General features: G+C 38.3%; 2 protein-coding genes across 3 annotated transcripts in view; both read left to right on the forward strand.

Annotated features, from left to right (window-relative positions):
* gpr158b (G protein-coupled receptor 158b) overlaps nucleotides 1-10,314 on the forward strand; it is a 93,690-nt gene extending 83,376 nt beyond the window's left edge. Inside the window, exons 10-13 of the mRNA XM_023965158.2 lie at nucleotides 1,948-2,094; nucleotides 2,881-3,124; nucleotides 4,281-4,825; nucleotides 5,856-10,314. Of these exons, the coding sequence (XP_023820926.1) occupies nucleotides 1,948-2,094; nucleotides 2,881-3,124; nucleotides 4,281-4,825; nucleotides 5,856-6,821 (1,902 nt within the window). The 3' untranslated portion in view covers nucleotides 6,822-10,314. The remainder of the gene's footprint in view (nucleotides 1-1,947; nucleotides 2,095-2,880; nucleotides 3,125-4,280; nucleotides 4,826-5,855) is intronic.
* Nucleotides 10,315-13,025: 2,711 nt separating this feature from the next.
* anxa13l (annexin A13, like) lies at nucleotides 13,026-20,112 on the forward strand. 2 transcript variants are annotated; one of them, XM_004078910.5, is made up of 11 exons: nucleotides 13,026-13,168; nucleotides 13,634-13,709; nucleotides 13,939-14,033; nucleotides 14,118-14,288; nucleotides 15,552-15,585; nucleotides 15,818-15,897; nucleotides 16,333-16,401; nucleotides 17,561-17,662; nucleotides 17,731-17,806; nucleotides 17,882-17,994; nucleotides 18,877-20,112. In XM_004078910.5, the coding sequence occupies exons 1-11, from the start codon at nucleotides 13,154-13,156 to the stop codon at nucleotides 18,994-18,996; spliced, it is 951 nt and encodes a 316-aa protein (XP_004078958.1). In that variant the 5' UTR covers nucleotides 13,026-13,153; the 3' UTR covers nucleotides 18,997-20,112. The 2 variants fall into 2 exon arrangements, with proteins under 2 accessions (XP_004078958.1, XP_023821133.1); XM_023965365.2 differs by having other exon boundaries at nucleotides 13,155-13,541.
* Nucleotides 20,113-20,661: the final 549 nt, after the last annotated feature.

Below are 20,661 nucleotides of genomic sequence, written 5' to 3' on the forward strand. Positions count from 1 at the left end.
CAGGCTGGAGACTCTCCTGTGTTCTCTGTAGTACTATACAGTGCTCATTGACATAGACAAAGTCGAGATGCACCTACACACCAAAGAAAGTCAGACAGAGAACTCTTTAAAGATCCAATCCGATGAAACCATTGTGGCATTTTTCTCATGAAAGATGACATATATTAAAACAATCCAGCTCAAAATTGTATTTCTCAGTATTTCTTCATTCAAATCATTGTGAATCAGGAAAAGATGAAAAAATGCCTTTTAAAATAATTGTATTTGTGATGTCGCAAATACAATGAGCGGGCCACAAGCCCCATGCTCCGCTCCATTCTGATGCATCCACTTGTAGACAACTAGATCAATACGTCTTTGTTTTCCTCTTTTTGGATAGCTCCAACATGGCTCACAATTTTGTTGCAGCAGTAGTATTAGGTTGGAGGTGTGAGGGACTGCAACCTAGTAGGAGAGAGTGTAAACAGAGAGCTCTCAGCAAAGTGGAGGGGAAAGGGGAGCGGGGTTGCTCCACAGCAACAGTCCTGCTCACTTCTCAGAGGTGAAACTACTGCAAAAACTATATTCTAAAAATACGAAACAGGTTTATTGAAAACAGCATAATCAAAAACAAAAGAGCACTAGGAACGCTTGGTAACGCTTTCTTTTACAGTCCGGTTTCATTGTACTTAAGGGGCAGTTTCTGTGGTAAATTCATGGTAAATACCATGAAACATACAAGTGCAGACCTAAAGGTCAAGGTACTTTACTTGTACTTACCTTGTTCTTACATGTGGTAAGTACCACAAAATGCAACATGCAAATACCCAGTAACTATATTAAAGATACCCAGTATGTACCACATAGGTATGAACCAAATAGTACCACATAAATACACAGTAAGTACCATGTAAGTACAGAGTAGACACAAAAAAGTACCATGTAAAAAGTACCCAGTAAGTCCCATAAAAAGTACCAAGTAAACACCACTTAAGTACACTGTAAGTGCTGTAGTGTAAAAGAAAGCGCTACTGAACGCTTTTACAATATAAGGACGATCAGAGTGTATCTTCAAAGAACATCACCTTTACTTATCTTTCATAACAGAAACTGGTTTTCTTTAAGATGAGTTCCACTCCTGTACACAAGTGTTTTATCTCAGACACTTTTAAAGTTAGAAGGCTCATTTGCTATCATTCCCTTAAATTCAATAAAACTGTGTAAATGCTGATTGTAATTTAGCTAAATACTCCCGCGAGTGTCTTTGAGGCTCATGGAAAACATTTCGTACTCCTGCTGTGTGAGAAATCCAGTGCACCATGGGCGCTCTGTTCTCTCTCACTCTTTTCTTAATTAGGAACCTCAGAAGTGTAAGTCAGTTAAGTACACTGGGATAATTAAGCACAATGGGAAGACATTAATTTCATACCGACTCTGTTTCTGAAGCTGCGAGGAGTATTAGATCTCCTTGTGTCCCAAGTTATGTTGTTCAAACAGCTAAATCAAGCAATATTGGTGATACCCATAAGTAATGCATGAGTATACTCATGCAGCCTTGTTTTTGTTTGGTTTTTGTTTGTTAATATCCAAATGACCTGGAGAAGGACCACCGCAAGCATGGATCCACATAGACAAAAAATATTGAATTTTCAACAAGTGGATGGAATAGAGTTAATCGGCTGCACCTGCAGCTCTTTGGGAAACATTGAACCCAAAAAAGTAGAACTTTTTCTTGATGCACCAACCAATGAGATCTGAAGTGATCCATTCAAAACTCAGGCTCTAATATATTATTTAATTCTTTTTTCTCTCTGTTGCAGCAGGGAGAATCCTGTAAAGCCCCTCAAAAAGTCACTTAATAACCTTTTGGATAAAAGAAATTGTTCTTGAAAATGTATTCCCACTTTCCTTTATCTCTCTGCGGGGAGAGTAGCACCATTCTCTGACCTCTCTCTGTTCTTCTTTCAGTTCCTGTCAAAAGGCATTCAGGCAAGGGATGACATCGCCACAGAGGCATACGAGGAGGAGCTTGACATGGGAAGATCTGGCTCTTACCTCAACAATAGCATCACCTCTGCCTGGAGCGAGCACAGCCTGGACCCTGATGATATACGGGTGGGCAGCATATTTGTAGAGGGGTTTTTCTTTCAGATTTTACAGCTGTTTGCAAATGGTTACCACGCATTTTTATTCGTATGTCAGTTAGAAAAAATATATATCATCAAAACATCTGAGTATTGTGGACTTTGACGCAAATGTATCCTCATAGAAACATTATCTTACTGTTTTTAACTTTCTTATATAAGAGCTGCATGTCAGACTTTACAGGTCCATAACACTGACAAAGTATAATGAGATTTTGGAAAAAACATGGCGAAAAAGTAACTTTTAAATTAAAAATGAATGTGCAAATATGTGTGTAAAAAGAAAAAACGCATTAGACATGGAGGTGGGAGAATCATAATTTAGAAAAGTTTTAAAGTAACAAAATCTTATCAAGTAGTCAATATTTTAGAAGAAATCTTGTCTAACAGATAACAATGTTTTAGATATCTTGAAAAGAAACAATTGAGCATTTTTGAATGCAATAGTTAAAGTTCACACTAGGAAAAACAAAAATGTTTTTGCTGAGAAGCCTTAATGAACTGAGAAATGAAGAAAAGCAACAATACAGACAAGGTCATGAGAGAAATTGGTAAATTTGTTGGTTTGTTGTTGGTTAATTTTGCTAAACTAACGAACGAATCACAAGATTATGTTTTCTTAAAAGTCTTCATAAAATAAAGGAAAAGTTTGAATAATTAAGCTGTAGTCATGATTTTTCCACAGCAAGTCAGCAAAGTGAAAAATACTGCAATGTCATCTATGAACTTGGAAATGATTTCTGTAATCAATGCCTAGGATGAATTGAAGAAGCTGTATGCACAACTGGAAGTATACAAACGAAAGAAGATGCTCGCCAACAACCCACACCTTCAAAAGAAACGCAACTCAAAGAAGGGCCTGGGACGCACTCTGATGAAACGCATCACAGAGATCCCAGAGACCATGCACATCCACCGGCAGTGCAGCCGAGACGACGGCAGCGAGCACGGCAGCAACCGGGGCACCTTGAAGAGAAACCAGTTTGAGCCAAGCCACCATGGTGAGACCACTCTGCATAATCTACATTACTATTCTTTCAGCATTTACACTGTTTTCATTGTGTGTTTTTAAAATTAAAGTAAGGAGAGCTCAGATGAGACGAAAACATGTGCATGGGTAGTTTTGATGTTAAACTACCAGTGTGAGCAATTACTTGGAGCAAAGTCAAAATAAATGGGGGTTTCATTCATAATTTTCCATTTATAGATAAAATATATTTATAAGATACACAAAAAGTTGTGAAGTAAATAAAAACCAATCAGTAATCATGGTAGTTACTTCCAACTCCAACAATAATAATAATCACAGATTTTTGTGTCATTTTGTTCTACACGACAAAGTATTTAGGCCACTATAACAATAATGTTAAAAAAATTAGAAAATTAAGTAATACAATTAGGAGAAAATCTTCAAAACAATGCTCAAATAAACTTGTAGAATTACGAGTAAAAAAGTCAATATTTTCTGAGGGTAAAGTTATGGTTTCATAAGTTATAAATTGAAAAATTGCAAGATGAAAATCATAATTGTATGAGGTAAAAGGCTGTTTTCTAGGAAAAATAGCAATAGCAAAAAGAAAAAGAAGAACTGCCTTGTGACATCGCCATAAATTGATGCATTGCTGGATTTCACATGATGTGGATGGAAGCTTACACAACCAACTTTATTTTCCAAAAAGCATGGCTTATCATAATTTTACAAGTTTATTCTTGTAAAATTATTACTTTTTTACAACTTTATTCTTGTACATTTTTTACTTATTTATCATAATTTTGCAACTTTAATCTCATATATTAATTTATTTTGTGTCTTTTATGGTGGCCCAAATACTCATAATATATATATTTTTTAAATCTTTGTTTAAATAAAAGTTTTCCTGTTAAAGTTATTGCTGATTAGTGTGGCATCAATCAGTTTCCAGTTTTTCTTTTGGTATAATAATTTAAAGCGATATTGAAAACTGATTTCTTACTAATAACTAATCCATTATTTATGTTTTTTTTTTCTATATCTTTGTATTTAGCATATTCTTTGTTACTTTCTTTCGGTTGTATTATTGTTTTGTTTTTTTCATAAATAAAATTTGCATCTTATATTGAAATGCAAAGAAAATCCACCATACTGTAACACCATTCTTTTGATGAATCTCCTCATAGGAAAACCTCGAGATGACTCCCTTAAAAACAAGGTCATGGTTTTGCCGAAGTCACTCAGCTTTGACCACGTTTGTGACCAGGATGCAGAAACTGGGAGCCAGACTGAGTCTGTTCCCGGAGACAAAATGACTCCCATTGGAAACGGTGGGGAGGCGTCTCTCCTAGGCTCTCTAATCGGCCGCAGACATGCCAAGAAGCACCTGGAACCAACGGGAATCCCACCAACGCTGGAACCAGCTGAGTCCACAGAGTCTGTTCCACTCTTTTGGAAATCAGCAAGTGCTCACAATTTAACACATGACAAGAAACCCGTGCATCTGCGGACCTCCATTATGCAAAAGTCTCTAAGCGTGATTGCGAGCGCAAAGGAGAAGATGCCAGGTCTTGCAAACAAAGAGGATGCCTGCAAGAAGGTTCAGAAGGGTCAAGAGGACAAAATATTGTCAGATGTGGACGAGACACAAGAAAATTTCCCCAAGATGATCATCAGCCAGTCAGTGGAGTACTCCAAGACACCCATGAAGATAGGCATAATGAAACAACAGGTACTGTACTACTGTGCAGTCACTAATGCATAAACAGAACATCAAGTACCGAAAAGTAGTTAGAATTTAAACTCATACCGCTAATTGGAAATGAAGCTAAAAAGTGAGACCCATTGTCTTTCTATAGGGGGTTAGATTGAAGATTAAACCATATCTGATGCATGGGTAAATGTATGGAACAAAATTTATACTTACTGTATACCAATAAGCTCCACTTTACCTTCATCGGATGTGTTCTGTCAGTCAACATGTGGAATCACCTAAAACTGCTGAAAAAAGATGAAAGCTGTAGATCTCAAGGAGCAGGGTTGGGTGGCCTTTGTCTAAATCAAGAAGACATTATGACGGGACTAAGCGACAAGCATAACTTTGCTAAGAACTTGCCCGCCTTTTTGTCAAATTTACAATCCTGTGAATTGACTGATGAAATTGATTGAGCTTTCCTACAAAAAAAAAGTTCAGCTTGTTGCTCTGAGCTTGATCTGTAAGTCATCTATAGCATCTTCTTGCTTTGTTTTTTAAATAAATACTGTAAATGGAGATCAACCTCTTTTTTAAAGACCAACTCCAATCATCTTGTGATCTATTTTAAAACCGTTATATTATGATTATGCCCTTTTAGTCAAATGTTTTAAAAACTGTGTCGTTTTCTAGGACATAGATCTTGAAGCTCGCCGTCGTAATTTCAACGTCACACTATCTTTTTCAAACTTTTTTTTGTCTGCTCCTGATTCACAGCGATTTAAATAAAGAAATACTCAGAAATTTAATTTTAAACTTAATATTCTTCATACATGTCCTCCATCATCAGAAAAATATCACAATAACATGTTAAAAACACCAAAAACCAATTTTTTATTGCGTCTGTCTTTAATAAAGTCTTAGAGTATTTGTTTTGGGTAAATAAGAACTATGCTTAAATAGGTTTATTTAACTGAAAGGTATCCTACACTTTCACAAAAATAGAACAACAAAGCAGTATGTGGGTTTAACGACTCCTATCTTGTCATAATTGGCTTTTGCTTCACAGGTCAGTGGCAGCCAACCATCCATTTACCCTGAGACTGGAAGGAACCTTTACGATGTGTCGGAGGTTTGTCCCTGGGAGCTGGAAGAAGCTCAGACTCCGTCAGAGGGGAAGACCCAGAAGCACGTGTCCATCGCTCCTGGAGAAACCACTATGGGCCGCAGGGGCAGCAGCAGCTCTGCAACCAGCAAAGGTAGCCGATCTCAGCAGAAGCAAAAAGTAGGGCAGTCGCCATCCAACAAACGTCGATCCAAAGACAAAGATGGAGAAAGGGTGGATGCACAGAAATCTCGGCCACCCAAATCCCCTCTCCCTCTTAAGCCAGATGTGTGCCCCTGGGAATTTAATGAACAGCCCATGCTGGAGGGAGATTCAGACTCCATCTCTCCTGACAGAATCAGGCGAAAGAAAAGTGTCACACCCACTGATGGTAAACCCAAAGGGCTCCACTCGGACCATTCCAAGTCTACAGGGAGCCTTTTACAGCCACCATCTCTCATGGTGGAAATCTGCCCCTGGGATTACACCAGCCCACCCTCGCCAAAGCAGGAGAGGACCTGCAACAGTCCCACCACGCACAAGAAGAAACGGAAAGGCTCCTCCTCATCTAACTACAAAGCTGAAAAGGAGAAAGGCAGAGAGAAAAGCAGGGAGAGGCGGAGCTCCTCCAGCAAGCCTCCGACAGAGAGGAGACGGGTTAGCCAATCGTCTGAATGTGGTGGGTTGGTTTCACAGCGGCGACGGAGTTCAACAAGAGACGCAGACACTACAGAAATCAGGAGATCAGAGGCTTTTTCCCGCGAGACGGGGCACTCACACAGCAACATGGCTCAGACTAAAAGATCACCAGAGAAGAAGAAAGAAAGCACAGGGCGCCCTGGTTTAGAACCTGAAGTCCTTGGCAGCGCAAATTTAGTTGATGTCTGCCCTTGGGACTTTCCAGAGCAAGATTCAGGCAAACGGGCATAATGACTGGGTTTAAAGTTTCCTTCTTTGTACTTCTAGTGAAAGAACCAAAGGAATGATAAACTTACAATAGACTGGTTTGTAAGAGGGGTTCTTTCTAGGTCACTTCTGTGACAAGCAGACTGTGACAGCAGGACAGTAGATGTTTCACCAATTTCAAATGCATCCATCAGGCTGAATTTTCTGTTCCACTTCTAGCAAAAGCTTCCATATTTTATCACATTTGATGCAAAAGGGCAATGTGTCAAAAGATTCATACCTTTATTGACCAACTGAGGTGACAATCATTTTCACAAAATACAGGACATATTAGAAGCACGTGGAGGAAACATAGAAGCCTCATCATGTTTTTTTTAAAAACTTACTATGGTCCATTTGACAGTAGTATCACAAAATCTGGTTTCACTTGCTCAGTGTAGGTCCACTGTGTTTCACTATAATCTAATCATTTAGAAATTTCCAGTCGGTATTTGTCCGTTACTGATCCACCAATAAAAACAGTGTCCAATCGCCTTGCACATTTTTGTGCCTTTGCTGTCAAAAAATGGCAGCAAAAACAAAGTACACCCTAACCCTTAATCCCACCCCTACCATAGTTAGCAATGCTGGGGCAAATATTACCACACAAAAACTGATTGAGGTACTCAAATTCGCTCATTGAAATGCTAATGCACGAGCACCTTCCAGTATGAACAATCCTGAAAATGTAAAGCATTGCACTTAACAATACTTAGCAAAGATTGAGTTTGCGTGACTGTCTCTAATGTATCAACAATTCCTAAATGTATCGCCCTCATTAATTAACTTTTATCCAATCAAATTTTAGCTTGTTCTTGTTTTTGGTAACTGACAAGAGTTTCTTTCTGCATTCTCATCTAAGCCATAGTCACAACTGCCCTTACGGGTGGAAACGGGCTGTCGGCAGGGCACAAAGGTGATCTATACAAAATCTTATAATCGTAGACCATCAGGTGACCCGTAAGGTGAACGCTTATGCAACACGTAAGGGTACGGAAGTAGGTGAGACACAGGCGTGTCGTACAGCCCATTAGTGCTGTTCAAGTAGTAATTGCGCGCTCGTCGCACATCCTTGCCTGTCTGTTAGAAATAAGGAAAGTAGACAATAAGAGCATAATTTGTGCGGGCATCCTACGGCAATCTTAGAGAACTTTTGGATCACGTACACACTCACTCACTAGTGCGCTCACCTTACTAATGATTGGAGTAGTGCTTAAATGGTGCCGTCCAACAACATCACCTGTATTCCATAAGTGTTGTAACCTATGTTTTCCTTACCAATATTTCATGATGCACTTACTGCATGCATGACAATGGTACATTATATTTTCATGAGGTGGATGCACGAGCATCGCCTGTGCCTCTATAAACATGCAAACCCTCTTCTCTACAACCTTCTACAGGCCGCGACAACCCAAAAACCTACAGCCTCCATAAAGGTCGATAACAGGTGCTGTTGGTTTTTGGGCCTTCGTCAGAGGCTTTTTCAAAACCCTTCCTCTGTTAGCATTCTGATTTGGAATCAAAAATGAAGACCATTCTTGTGAGACAGTTTAGTCCAATTATGACTTTTTTGGCAGCAACATTACTAATCTCTACATCTTGTTTTTGATCATGTGTTTGAGTATCCATGGCTGCCCAGCCTTGGTCCTTTACCACCAATGCTCACTTTAGAGAAATTTTTACTGATCACCTGGAGTTATACATAGTCAGTTAGAACCTGGGTTCCATCTGACTATACATATTCCAAGCTTATCATTGAAAGTAGGTATTGGTTAGAGGGAAGCAAGCAGCAGACCTATAACGTTGGAAATGGGTAACCCTGACGGCAGATGTGGAAGGATTTCTTAAAAACCAGCAGGATGTACAACCTTGAGACCTGGAGTCTGACACCCCGCAATTGTCAATTCTGCACATCACAGGAAACGCACAAGTATTTGTTTTTAGGAACACATCAATATCCACAAATTCCATGGTGTAGTTATAATGCATTTATAGTACACGCCAAAAAGAGATGGCACAGCTTCATTTAATCAAGAAAAAGTGCCCATCTTTGCCCATTTCAACTAATGGGGTTCTTATCAATGACCTTTTTGAGTAAATAAAACCTCATGGGTGGAATAACTTGGTGATAGGGAATTTAGGAGGGTGCAACTCATAAATCTGACCACTCTTGATCATGCTGTTCAGATATCATGTAACAAATGATGCTGCTTTTTCATCCAGTCTCCTGGAAACTCACGCCAGATCTAGTCTTCTCAACCCAACTGTACTAGGCTGTACTTTCTGGTGTAAATGTGGCTTCACAAAAATTAAAGAGAGTACAAATGACTTACAAGTACAACTAGCATGCCTTACTGTTAGGCCAAATGCAACATTCATGGAAACAATCTGCCAGATGGGAACCATAAGAATAACAAACACCTCAGCTAAAAGAGGAATACTGTATGCTTTAGTGGGAGTTATCTGTTTACAGTGTGTTTTTTCTCATCAGCCATTGCATGTGGCAAACTACCAAGCATCAAACGACTTATGTACTGGTCAATTTGTACTCAGATATGAAAGTGGAAATGTTGATGTTGTTGCTTAAACTATTTGTCGACTTATATAACACACGATGCTCTTGAATAGTCACATTTGAGATGGGATGCAACTGAGGTGTAAAGGAATATCTACAAGGCTGAAATTTGTTTACTGTTATAGACTCCGACTCACAGCCCCGTTTTTAAAAAAGGAGTGCTGTAGCGGAGGCTGAAACGTGGAGCATCCACACACGCACCATACTGAAAGTATTTCAAGGACCAAACCAGAGCCAGTCTTTTGTGGATTATGTGAATAATACATTTTGTCCCATACTTGCCCATTTTGTTTGCTTGATTGCACCTTCCTTTAAACCGCAATGGTTTAAGAACACTTGCATGACCAAAGCTTTGTTTCTTTCCGTGCTTTTTCTCTTAGAGTGTGAGTAATTCATCATTTTAGCATCATCTCCAAAAGCAACAACAGTCTTGTGTCAGTGACGACTCATGCAAGATGGCCATGCACAGTAGTCAGTTCAGCTTGACAGCTGTGTATGCATGACAGCAAGAATACTGGAATCACTTAGATCACCTTGAAGCTTAAATTAGTTATTGCATATGTTATGAAATACTTAGAGGAGACCACGTGGCATTTTTTTAAATGTACCCCAGGCATTTTTTTTCTTCCATGGACTGGCTGTGTGAGAGCAGATTAAGAAACATGACCCACCTCTTGAACTTTTCCCTTTGGCAACGTCAGAGGCTGTTTGAATGGGAATGCCATCATTTGGCCACTACATGTGTTTTATGCTAACTGTGCAGTATAGTGTGCTCCCAATCATTAGAGACTGTTGTAGCATCCACATGGGATTATTTATACTGTGCATTCACATTGTGTTGCATGTATATACAGTTAATGATGGTACAAGTTCTCAATTAAATGTTTCTATAAAACCAAACGCTTGCTGAGTTTGTTTTCATTCTCTTGTCCTCACTGGAGTTTGTTTTAGGTTGTATCATGAATATGCATGTACAAGAAGGCAGACAGTCTGCAGCTCTTCTGCAGAAGGTTAGCCCTTGTGCTATCCTAGGCACATTAACATTGGGAGTTTGGTCATCTGGACCCCACAAGACAGTGCACTGAACTTTTTTTCTTCAATGATTTGTGATCTTCACTGGTGTCCATGGATTACATGAAATCCTCTTCACTTTTATCCACCTTTGTCATGGTAGGGAGAACACGTCAATGTAAGTAAGGGTGGGGTCATAGGATAGCACAAGGGTTAAGGCTGGTGAGGGACACTTGCTTGTTTGTGTTAAAACAAAGAAAATAGAGTCATGTGCTGTTAATGATTTAAGAAGCTTTCTAATTTATCTACTACTGCCACCATGTGGAGGGACAACATGTCTGCATCTTTTTTGTAAAAATGAACCTGAACTGATTCCAACTGTATCAGATTTATCCTTGTTTGGTGTTCGAATAAAACCCCCAAATGTTTTAGTAGGGGAATAACTATGTGTGCACAAAGGTTTTCCCAGGGGGCTGACTAATATGGGCCCCTAGGCAAGAACCTTCATGCTAACTCTGTAGCTACTGGGGGGCCTGAATCCAGGTCTCCCTGTGCCAGTCTGGATAAAACACAGGGTTGTGTCAAGAAGGGCATCCGCCATAAAAAGTCACTGACAAACCACCTGTGGGATTCAGTGAAAGCAGCCCGACGAGGCATGCCAAAAGGTGAACACATTCTATATTCACCGGAAAACAGACTACCCTAATTAAGATCAGATCAGATCAGCAGCGTGGTGCTTTATGTGAAACTAAACCATACTCTTTGAGAGGAAAGTATTGGTGTAAAAGTCATTTTTCACATATTTGATGGTTCCAAAAAAATAAAGAAACAAAGTAGTTTTTGTGTAACCATTAAAAGATGTCTTGCTTTCGGTTTTTACTATTGAATAAACATTTTCTTATATAATTAATTTAATGCTTTTTACTAGTTTTGTGTATAAGTTCTCTTATATACTAGCAAATAAATTTTAGAATAAATACAGCTTTATTCTTTCATATAGTCACCAGTTACTATCTTTTGCACACGAGAAACCAGCATTTTTTTTTTTTTACTTCAATGTCCCTTTAGGGCTTTTGTTCATGCCTTCAATTTATCTATTAATTATTTCTGAAAGCATTTTTTTATTCTTTGCTCGTTTTTTTCAAATACCTTTTTTATTCCAGTGTTTTCTCAGCAAACCATTTTTTTAGTGCAAACATACTTAGTTCCTCCCATATGTTTAACTTTAGGTTTAAGTTGTAAAATTTATGTTTGCCTTGAACCCCCCCCCCCCCCCCCCAAACCTTTTACTAAATGAATCAGTATAAAAAAAATAAAAAGGAAAGTGCCAAAGTACGACATATGTTTCATGTAATGTGAAAATATGTGATTCATGATGATTTATAGAAAAATTAAAATATGTTGATACTAGATTAACTAATATGGTAATGTTGAATGGATTCATCTCCATGAGCAAAATAATGATTGAATATGAAAAAGATGAAAATAGCAAAAATATTTGATCATTCATTCATTTTTTTTTTCATTCATCTTCTTTACCGTTTATTCCCTTTCGGGGTCACGGGGCTGCCGGAGCCTATCCCGGCTACTTGGGCGTAGGCAGGGGATGCCCTGGACAGGTCGCCAGTCTGTCGCAGGGTAGAATGTCCACAATCACACACCCATTCACTCTCACACTCACACCTATGGACAATTTAGAGTTGCCAATTAACCTATGAGGCATGTTTTTGGACGGTGGGAGGAAGCCAGAGATCCCGGAGAAAACCCACGCATACACGGGGAGAACATGCAAACTCCACACAGAAAGGTCCCCATTGATGTTGTTGTTCAAGTCACCCAGCCAGGACTTGAACTGGGGGCCTTCTTTCTGTAAGGCAAGAGCGCTAACCACTGCGCCAGAAAAATGAAAGGTTATTATTAAAAGCCCACACAACTAAAACATTGTGTTTTGGGTGTTTTTACCATGTTCTTGTGCCCATTTTTCAGATGATGGAGGACAAGCATATAAGGAAAACTAAGCTCAGAATTGCATTAAAGAGTAAATCTATTTTCAAATTGTTGTGAATCAGGATCAGATAAAAAAATTATGCTGTTTGAAAAAGAGTCATTGTGATGCAGAAAACACGCTGGGCGGGCCACAGGCACCCTGCTCTGCTCCATTCTGATGCATCCACTTGCAGAAAATAGATCCATGTACATCTTTGTTTTCCTCTTCTGAGCTGGAATCAGGCTCTAAAATGTACAGGTGGATAGCTCCAATATTGCTCGCTATTTTGGTTGCTCCAGTAATGTTAGCTTAGGGATGTGAGCTAAAGGGAGACTTCAAACATATGGATGTTGGGAAGTGGGGTGGACTTACCCCATGCCAATGGTCCTGCTCAAAACTCAGAGGTGAATTTCTAATAAACACCTGCCGCTCTGCAGAAACCATCTTCAAGTTTTTAAAGTCTTGTTTTATCCAAGTTTCCTTAAGATCCTAACATAATTTAAAGAGGATTTTTGCTCAGTTTCAAACCCCCTTTCTGCAAATTAACATAAATACATAGGGGGGAAAAAAGAATACAAAAGAAAAAAAAAAAACTCCTCCCCTCATACACCCATTTTAATTTGCCCCTCCTAGCATGACAGCTGACGTCACCGCCCCAGCCCAGCCTTCTTGGAGCGCACAAACGCAGCATCAAGGAGGAAGCTCAACTGCAATTTAACCATCTACAGCTGTGAGGAAAACATGGGGAACGTGCAGGTGAGATAATCAGAGTTAACATTATTCCATGGCAAGTAATTTTTTACTTAGTGTAATCCTAAAATGGTGCCAATATTAATACAAAATATAATTTAAAAAAAAAGGAAAAATTATACCTTTTTTTATTCTGGATTGGTACTTGCGCAGTGAAATTGAGTACAGGGAGAGTGCGTCGTCATGCAGAGGAAGGAAAACAAGGGATTTCTTAGTGATCTGATCAATGGACCCGCATTGTGTTTAGGCCGGGGTGGGTGGGCGAGGGGGGCAGAAGAGGCTGCTGCAACTGCGGCCGCACCCATGACTCAGCGCTTACCCCAGGCGCACCCTGCTCCTACAGAGAGCTGCTTCCTGGATGTTTACTTCAGTTTCATTTGTAAAGACTGTCTTAATTAAATAGGTGTCATCTCTTTAAGTTACTTTTAACTGAAGTGCATGAAAAGTAATGTTTTATTTCTTCTTTTCTAGCCCACCATCGTCCCATATGAGGATTTTGACGTCATAGATGACATAAAAGCTTTAAGAAAAGCATGTAAAGGGTTGGGTAAGTGGTTAATTGTATACAATACAATCAAAGCTTTTCTAAATTAATGTATATTTTGATACTATGTTGAACATTAAAAAAACAAAATCAGTTTTTTTAGGATAATTAGTTCTAAATTTCCTCAAAATTTTTATTTTTTTAATTTCCTTTATAATTTTTTGAATTTGAAATCAGTTTAATAGCTTTTACAAGGTGAAACACTATGTCTGTTTTGCTTTGCGATTTTCAGGGACAGATGAGGAGGCCATCATCAACATCCTGGCCAATCGCTCTGCAGCTCAGCGAGTGGAAATCAAACAGGCCTACTTTGAAAAGTACGATGACGTGAGTTTCCGCCCACCTGCCTGTCTGTGTCTGTATCACAAGCACAGCCATTCTCATGTTCTCGTGTGCGCTGTGGTTTTTCAGGAACTGGAGGAGGTCCTCAAAAAGGAGCTAACAGGCAGCTTTGAGAAAGCCATCGTTGCCATGTTGGACCATCCTCACGTCTTCTTTGCCAAAGAGCTGCGGAACGCCATCAAGGGGGCGGGTACTGATGAAGCAGTGCTGGTTGAGATCCTGTGCACTGCCACGAATAATGTAAGAGTCTTCTCTGAAAAAGTTTATCAAACTTGTTCAGTTTATAAACCGGGACTTCTATCAGATCGGTAAAGGGTCAGGGTGAAGATTACAGGTTGAAATCTCCAGTTGGGTTATGCCAAAGACATAGTATAAAGGTTGTTTTAAGAAATGCATCACTATTATAGTTCCCAAAGCAAAAATTTGGCAAACTCTTTCTGGAATTGATACAGTTTTATATAAGGTAAAAGGTATGACTGAGTACACACTTGGCATTTGACCACGTTCTACTGTTTACAAGCGCATGTCGCCACCTACAGTTGGAAGAGGCTTGATGGGAAATGTTGAAATAATGTACATCTTGCGATTAGGCACGAAATGGTTCGGTTCATTGCTAGTGTCCCTGCAATGGTGGAAAGGGATAACCATCATATCAGAAGAGTGGCCTTGGTTTATCTTTATTTTTATTTGAAAATCAAACACAGACAGGCTTGTCGCCTCGTCATCGTTCACCAGATAAACCAAATCCATACGTCACTATCAAATCCGAGTCCCCAATTGGTCAAAGTTCCACGCAATGCACGTTTAATGGCCATACGTTTTGTACGTAGAGCCCGAAAACCATCGTAAAAACTTGCATAGCTCCACGTGAATGCGGAAACCCGGAAAGCATGTTTATACGCCTGAACACGCGTGGCTGAGGGCGATGTGAACGTAGCTTCAGAGAAAGACTTTCAGAAGACAGGAAACACTATTCACTGTGTCATCTGCTGTTTGTGTTGGTTCTGCCATGGCCGAGCTGGCAAGGGACACAACAACACTGATGACAATAAAACATTTAGGTGTTTATTAAGAATAAATGAAATTGGAACTGGAGGTTTAAGTGGGCTCAGGTCTGGTCTCCAGGTGTGTTGATGACAGCGTAGAAGCTCAGAAAAGGGTGACGTCAGGCCAATAAATGTTTTTAGCCAGAACATTGTCACCCCTTCAGACCAAAGCTGCTCAGAGATTTAGATCACTAGAAAGGGGGCAGAGATCTGGCAGATTGGAATCATCAGCCTGGCAAAAGCCAAAAGGGGGCAGATCTGCACACCCACAGCTCAGACAGAATTCAGGGCATAACTCTTAAAATGTTTTTTTAGAATTTTTAAAATAGTGAGTCCAAATATACCTTTTAAAATACATGCAGACTGAGAAGGACATCATCGCTGCCATAATAAAACCCTTTTTTTTAAAGCAAAACGATATCTCTTCAAAACACCTTATTTTGATTTTTACCCACAGGACATCTTGAGCTATAAGGAGGCTTATCTTCAAGGTATGTATTTTGGTCATATTAGTCACAGAGCAGCTCCTTTCATTTGCCTTTTTAAAAATGATATTGCTAGGGAAAATACACTTTTAGCTGTCACATTTCTATTGCCAACAGACTAGTAAGATGTTTTTTTTTTTTTTTTCCATAGTTTATCTCCAACCAGAATCTATTTGGATTATTTCTGTACATAATTGGTTGACATTGTGAACTGAGTTCCTTCGGTCTCTTATTTCAGCCCATGAGCGTGACTTAGAGGCAGATATTGAGGATGACACAAGTGGAGATGTCAGGAATTTGCTCATCTCACTGCTGCAGGTAGGAAACAATCCAAATGTTTTTTAGACCATGAAAAGCACTTTGAATTTTTGCACATTTTTTGTTTTTCACAACATGACTCGGATAATTGTTCTCCAGCTCGTTTATCGCCCACTAAGGCATTTGTCACTGGCATGCACAGACATTTTTTGTAGTTCTTTTGCAGCCTCCACCATTCTCTGTCCTTTTCTCCTTTCTCTCCTGAAAAAAGGAAAGAACAGAGGGACTCATTCTGTATTCTACAGCAACGAACTCCTGTAACCTTCAAAATTTTCTGTCAGCAGATACTTTTGAACTTCTATCACAGTTTCTTGTTATCTCTGTTTTCCCTCTCCTTGACTGTATTTAACAAATATTTGACATCACCTCCAATTTCTTGAGCCTTTTACTCCACTTTTTTCCCTAATCGACACCTCTCCTCATCTTTTCCCGCAGGCAAGTAGAGATGAAGGTTATGAGGTTGATGAGGATTTAGCCGACCAGGACGCTTCATCTTTATTAGAGGTGCGTTTTTAGATCAAAGTTGACTGGAGATTTTCCCAACCGGTTTGATGTTGTTTTAATGGGTTTGTATTAGTACGGTATATAGTTAGTGGTTAGTATTCTTCCTCAGGTTTCAGTGGATCGGAAAGTAAACACTGGCATCATAACACTGATCAGACAAAATTACAATTCATATACATATGGCTGTTGGACAGTAAAAAAAGCATCAGTTGGTGTGAAAGTTGGATCTTGTGCTTTCTCCTTAAAAAACAGTTGTCAAATTGATTTACTTAATTCTTTTTGCAGTTTTTAACAATTCTGTATTTTTTGTGTCGGTCTAGGTGTAAAAATGTTGGTACAGTTTACTAATTTACAAGCATTTTATATTTTTGAGGTTATTTATTATCTATTTGCTTTTTTAATAGAGCTATGGTGTCAAGGTAGTTTCCCCTTTGTGAGATCAATAAGTTCTATTCTATTATAGTTTATTCTATTTTTAGTCTATTATATTCAGTAAATTTATATAAAAAAGGGAAATAAAACAGCTAACTATTGTCTGTATTTATAAACATACCAAATTTTTAAACTTCTCAAATTGAAAATTATATACTTTTTAAATATTGGTTAAATACCAAAAAAGAAAATCCATAGATTAACTTTTTTGACATATTCATGATAAAACTTATGAAATATTCAGGTTCTATTAATTTGCTTTGCTTTGGAAGAACCAATTGGATTTTGTGATAGTTTCATTGTCTGTGTTAGCTTTTTGAATGAACTGCAAACATTTTTTTATTACTAAGTTTTCTGATAAACATTTGCATAAAGTTGTTGTTTCGTAAACTTAAAATACCCCAAATGGCATAAAAAGATATTGTCTGACCATTTATCATTGATAAAATTCTAGGAAAACACATAAACAGGAATATTTCCAATTCTGGAACATATGTAATGACTTTTTTTTTAAATGTCACTGTGTGCTTTTGTTGAGTCATTGTGACATCATCAGTCGTCTTCTTAGCTTCCAGGGAATTATTCTTCATCTGACTTTTAAAAGTTAAATGAAAATTGATAGCAAATTGATTTTCTGAGGGAATCGATGGCAGAGACGGCCAGCCTTTCGTGCTGTTGCACATGCTCAGGAAAATGATGGGTTGTTTCTTGCTTTTCCGCCTCTCAGGCAGGAGAGGGCAGGTTCGGCACAGACGAGTCCACCTTCACCTACATCCTGACACACAGGAACTACATGCAGCTTCAGGCCACTTTTAAGGCCTATGAGGGGGTATGTACTCACTTCCACACTTACAGGAGATCCTAAGCCCTTGGCATTGAGTGTGGACCTCTTTTCAGCTGTCAGATACAGACATTTTGGACACCATTGATGCTGAGGCTACAGGAACTCTGAAGGACTGCTACACCACACTTGGTGAGTGGAAACAGCATAATTCACAGGTTTCTTTGACATTTAAACAGTTTTAATTTCTGCTGTAAACATCTACAGTGAGATGTGCAAAGAACCCACAGCTGTACTTTGCCAGACGCCTCAATGCTGCAATGAAGGGTCTGGGCACGGATGAGGACACACTTATTCGCATCATCGTGGGCCGCTCTGAGGCAAGTGGCTCTTTGTGTACCCATATTGTGCTGAAAGAACAGAGTTGCAACACTTAGTTTGTTCTGTTCTGTCCTTAATCCTGGCTGGAAAAAAAAAACATATTTCCCAACACCAAATACCTTTGTTTTGAACCAAAACTTTATCAGCTCATAATTTGGTTGTTGAAGTTTAACCCAAATGGGAATAGTAACCAAAATATTGTGTACGTTTCATTTTAGTGGTGCTGTTAAAAAATGACAACTTGGTTAAAAATGTAATTGGAAGCAAAAATGAAAGTAATGTTACACGTAATTACTTACATATGAAAGGGTCTATGCCAAGCAAAATAATCTTTTTTAAGCTTTCAAGTGTATTATAATTTAATGACCTTTGGAAATAAGTCATATTTTTTTTAAAAAATCCATCTTTCATGTGTCAAAGGTAATATAATATCTATGGATATAGTTTACTGTGAAGGGCTTAAGAAAAGCACGATAAAAGCCCTTTATATTGTTTCTTCTTAAAATTCATTCAAAACACTGAGCAAAAATAAAGTCGGTATAAATAAAGTTGTTTGTTTAATGAAGTTGTTCATATTAATATATTAACTGTAACACAGTACTCAGGTTGTTGTACCATTCTAGAGATAAAGCTAAAAAAAAAATTTAAACTTTAAACCAAATTCTACACAACAGTTGTTTTGCTGTTTGTACAAAAACCCATCTGATGTTGTTTGTCAGTCTAAGAACAGTAATGGCAAACTGAGAATTACCCAAGATGCAATGGGGAAGACTGAAAAAGTGCAATCATTTTGACAATCTCATAAACAAACGATTTTACCAAGAAATGAGACCAGAAGCTAAAACCTACTTTGCTCCATTTTTGTGATTTCAATCCCACAGATTGACCTGGAGACAGTGAAAGAGATGTATCTGGAGAAATATGACGTGACCCTGAAAGACGCCTTGGATTCTGAGTGTGGGGGGGACTTTAAGCGTCTCCTCATTGAGATCCTGCACTGACCCCAACCCATCTTAAGCCTTAATTATATAGCTTTATATCCATCATTACCCTCATTTCTCTTTTATCATGCTATCCTCACTTTATAAACTTCTTCAACCAAAGTCAACTCAGTCATAAATTACAAGTTTAATAGTCAAATATTTGTCTTCTTATCCGCACTACTTATTCATACAGATAACCATACAACAGTGACGTGTAGTGAGGTTCACGGGTGGTGAGGCGCTGACGTCATCAGTCAGATTTGAAAACAAATAAACCCTACAGAGTAATTTATTCACCATTTGATTGAAGTTGAAGCGTGTTTAAATTTGAATTTCAAAATTTTCCCTCCGTTTACAAACAGTAAACAAAAAATCACCAAAATTGTTTTATTGGATCACTTTTACTTACAAATGAAGTCTTAAAAATAGTGTTTGATTTTTAATTATAAAAAAGTACATTCATTTATTTGTGTAGCGCTTTTCATTCCAGTTCAAAACACAAAGTGCTTTACATAAAAGGAAATGAAATTCATAAAATATGAAAATGAATTAAAACAGCCTCCCCTGACTGCATGTCACTGCCATACAGATATTTGTCCTCTTCCTTTGTCTCCCTCACTTTTTGCCTCTTTAATGCTTTTCACACAATCAATGCTGCTCCAATTCCAACTTTTGTGAACACCCAAACCGTCAATCATGCAACTTTTAATATTTAAATGCCTGAAAAAACGTATCATATATACATGTATTTGAAAGAGTTACTAGTTGTCTTTTTGCATCACCTTTATGCTAAATGTGGTTTTGAATTCTGTCTGCTTACAAGATACCTTGTTTTTAAATTCATATTGACCATATACACTGCAGGAACATAACTTTATGGTATCTGCAATCTGTTCAGTGCAATCTTTTAATATAACAACTCTTTGTATAATGAGGCATCTAATTGTACTTGTAGATCACAGTGTAAGTAATTTTAATTTTTTGTATATACTTTTAATTAATTAAAGAGCAACCACATTACATGTGTTCCATTAAAAACAATGTTTAAGTGACATTTATTTGGTTGTTACTGCAAAACTTGTTTTAACACAGATTCTTTAATAAATGTTTCCTATATGGGGCAGTGTTGTACCAGTTTGGAGAGATGTGTGGTTTTGAGTGACTCACAATAGAAACACTCTTGTATGTTTCTACACTGAAGGTTTTTTGTTTTTTTTGGGGATTATAATTGGTAAAATAACAAGCAGATTTCCTATTTAATTTATTTTCCATCTAGTTATTTTTGGACTTTGATTTTCAAGTGTTTAGATCTGGGTTTCGTACTAGAGTGCTTCAAAAAATACTGACATATTTGTGGTTGATTTTAGCGAGGGAGGTATAAAAAAAACTAGAAAACAAGTGTGAAATGCTTCCAGATGGGCTAACACATGAGTAAACATTTTTTTGCCTTCCTCCCTGCAGCTCAGCATCTTGCTGGAAACTTCTAACAGCTCCTGTTCAAGGGCTAATGCATAGAACGCACCTGCTTTCTCCACATTCCTGCTATACCTGAACATCTGCAGGCTGGGCTCCATCTGTAGTTCTTCATATCTCAGTCTGGCCGTCCATCTGTATGTCTGGACGAGACGTGTCTGCAAGCACAGACACGTGTTTGCAGGGAAATGTGATGAAAGTTAGAAAATT

The sequence above is a fragment of the Oryzias latipes genome, chromosome 17, assembly GCF_053564925.1.
Source record: "Oryzias latipes strain Hd-rR chromosome 17, Olatipes_Hd-rR_3.1".
NCBI lineage: Eukaryota > Metazoa > Chordata > Actinopteri > Beloniformes > Adrianichthyidae > Oryzias > Oryzias latipes.

Coding starts and splice junctions, on each gene's coding strand:
- anxa13l (XM_023965365.2), top strand. CDS start 13,521: ATGTTTACTTCAGTTTCATTT. Junction 14,289..15,551: donor TGTGCACTGCCACGAATAAT/GTAAGAGTCTTC, acceptor TTTTACCCACAG/GACATCTTGAGCTATAAGGA. Junction 15,586..15,817: donor TAAGGAGGCTTATCTTCAAG/GTATGTATTTTG, acceptor CTCTTATTTCAG/CCCATGAGCGTGACTTAGAG.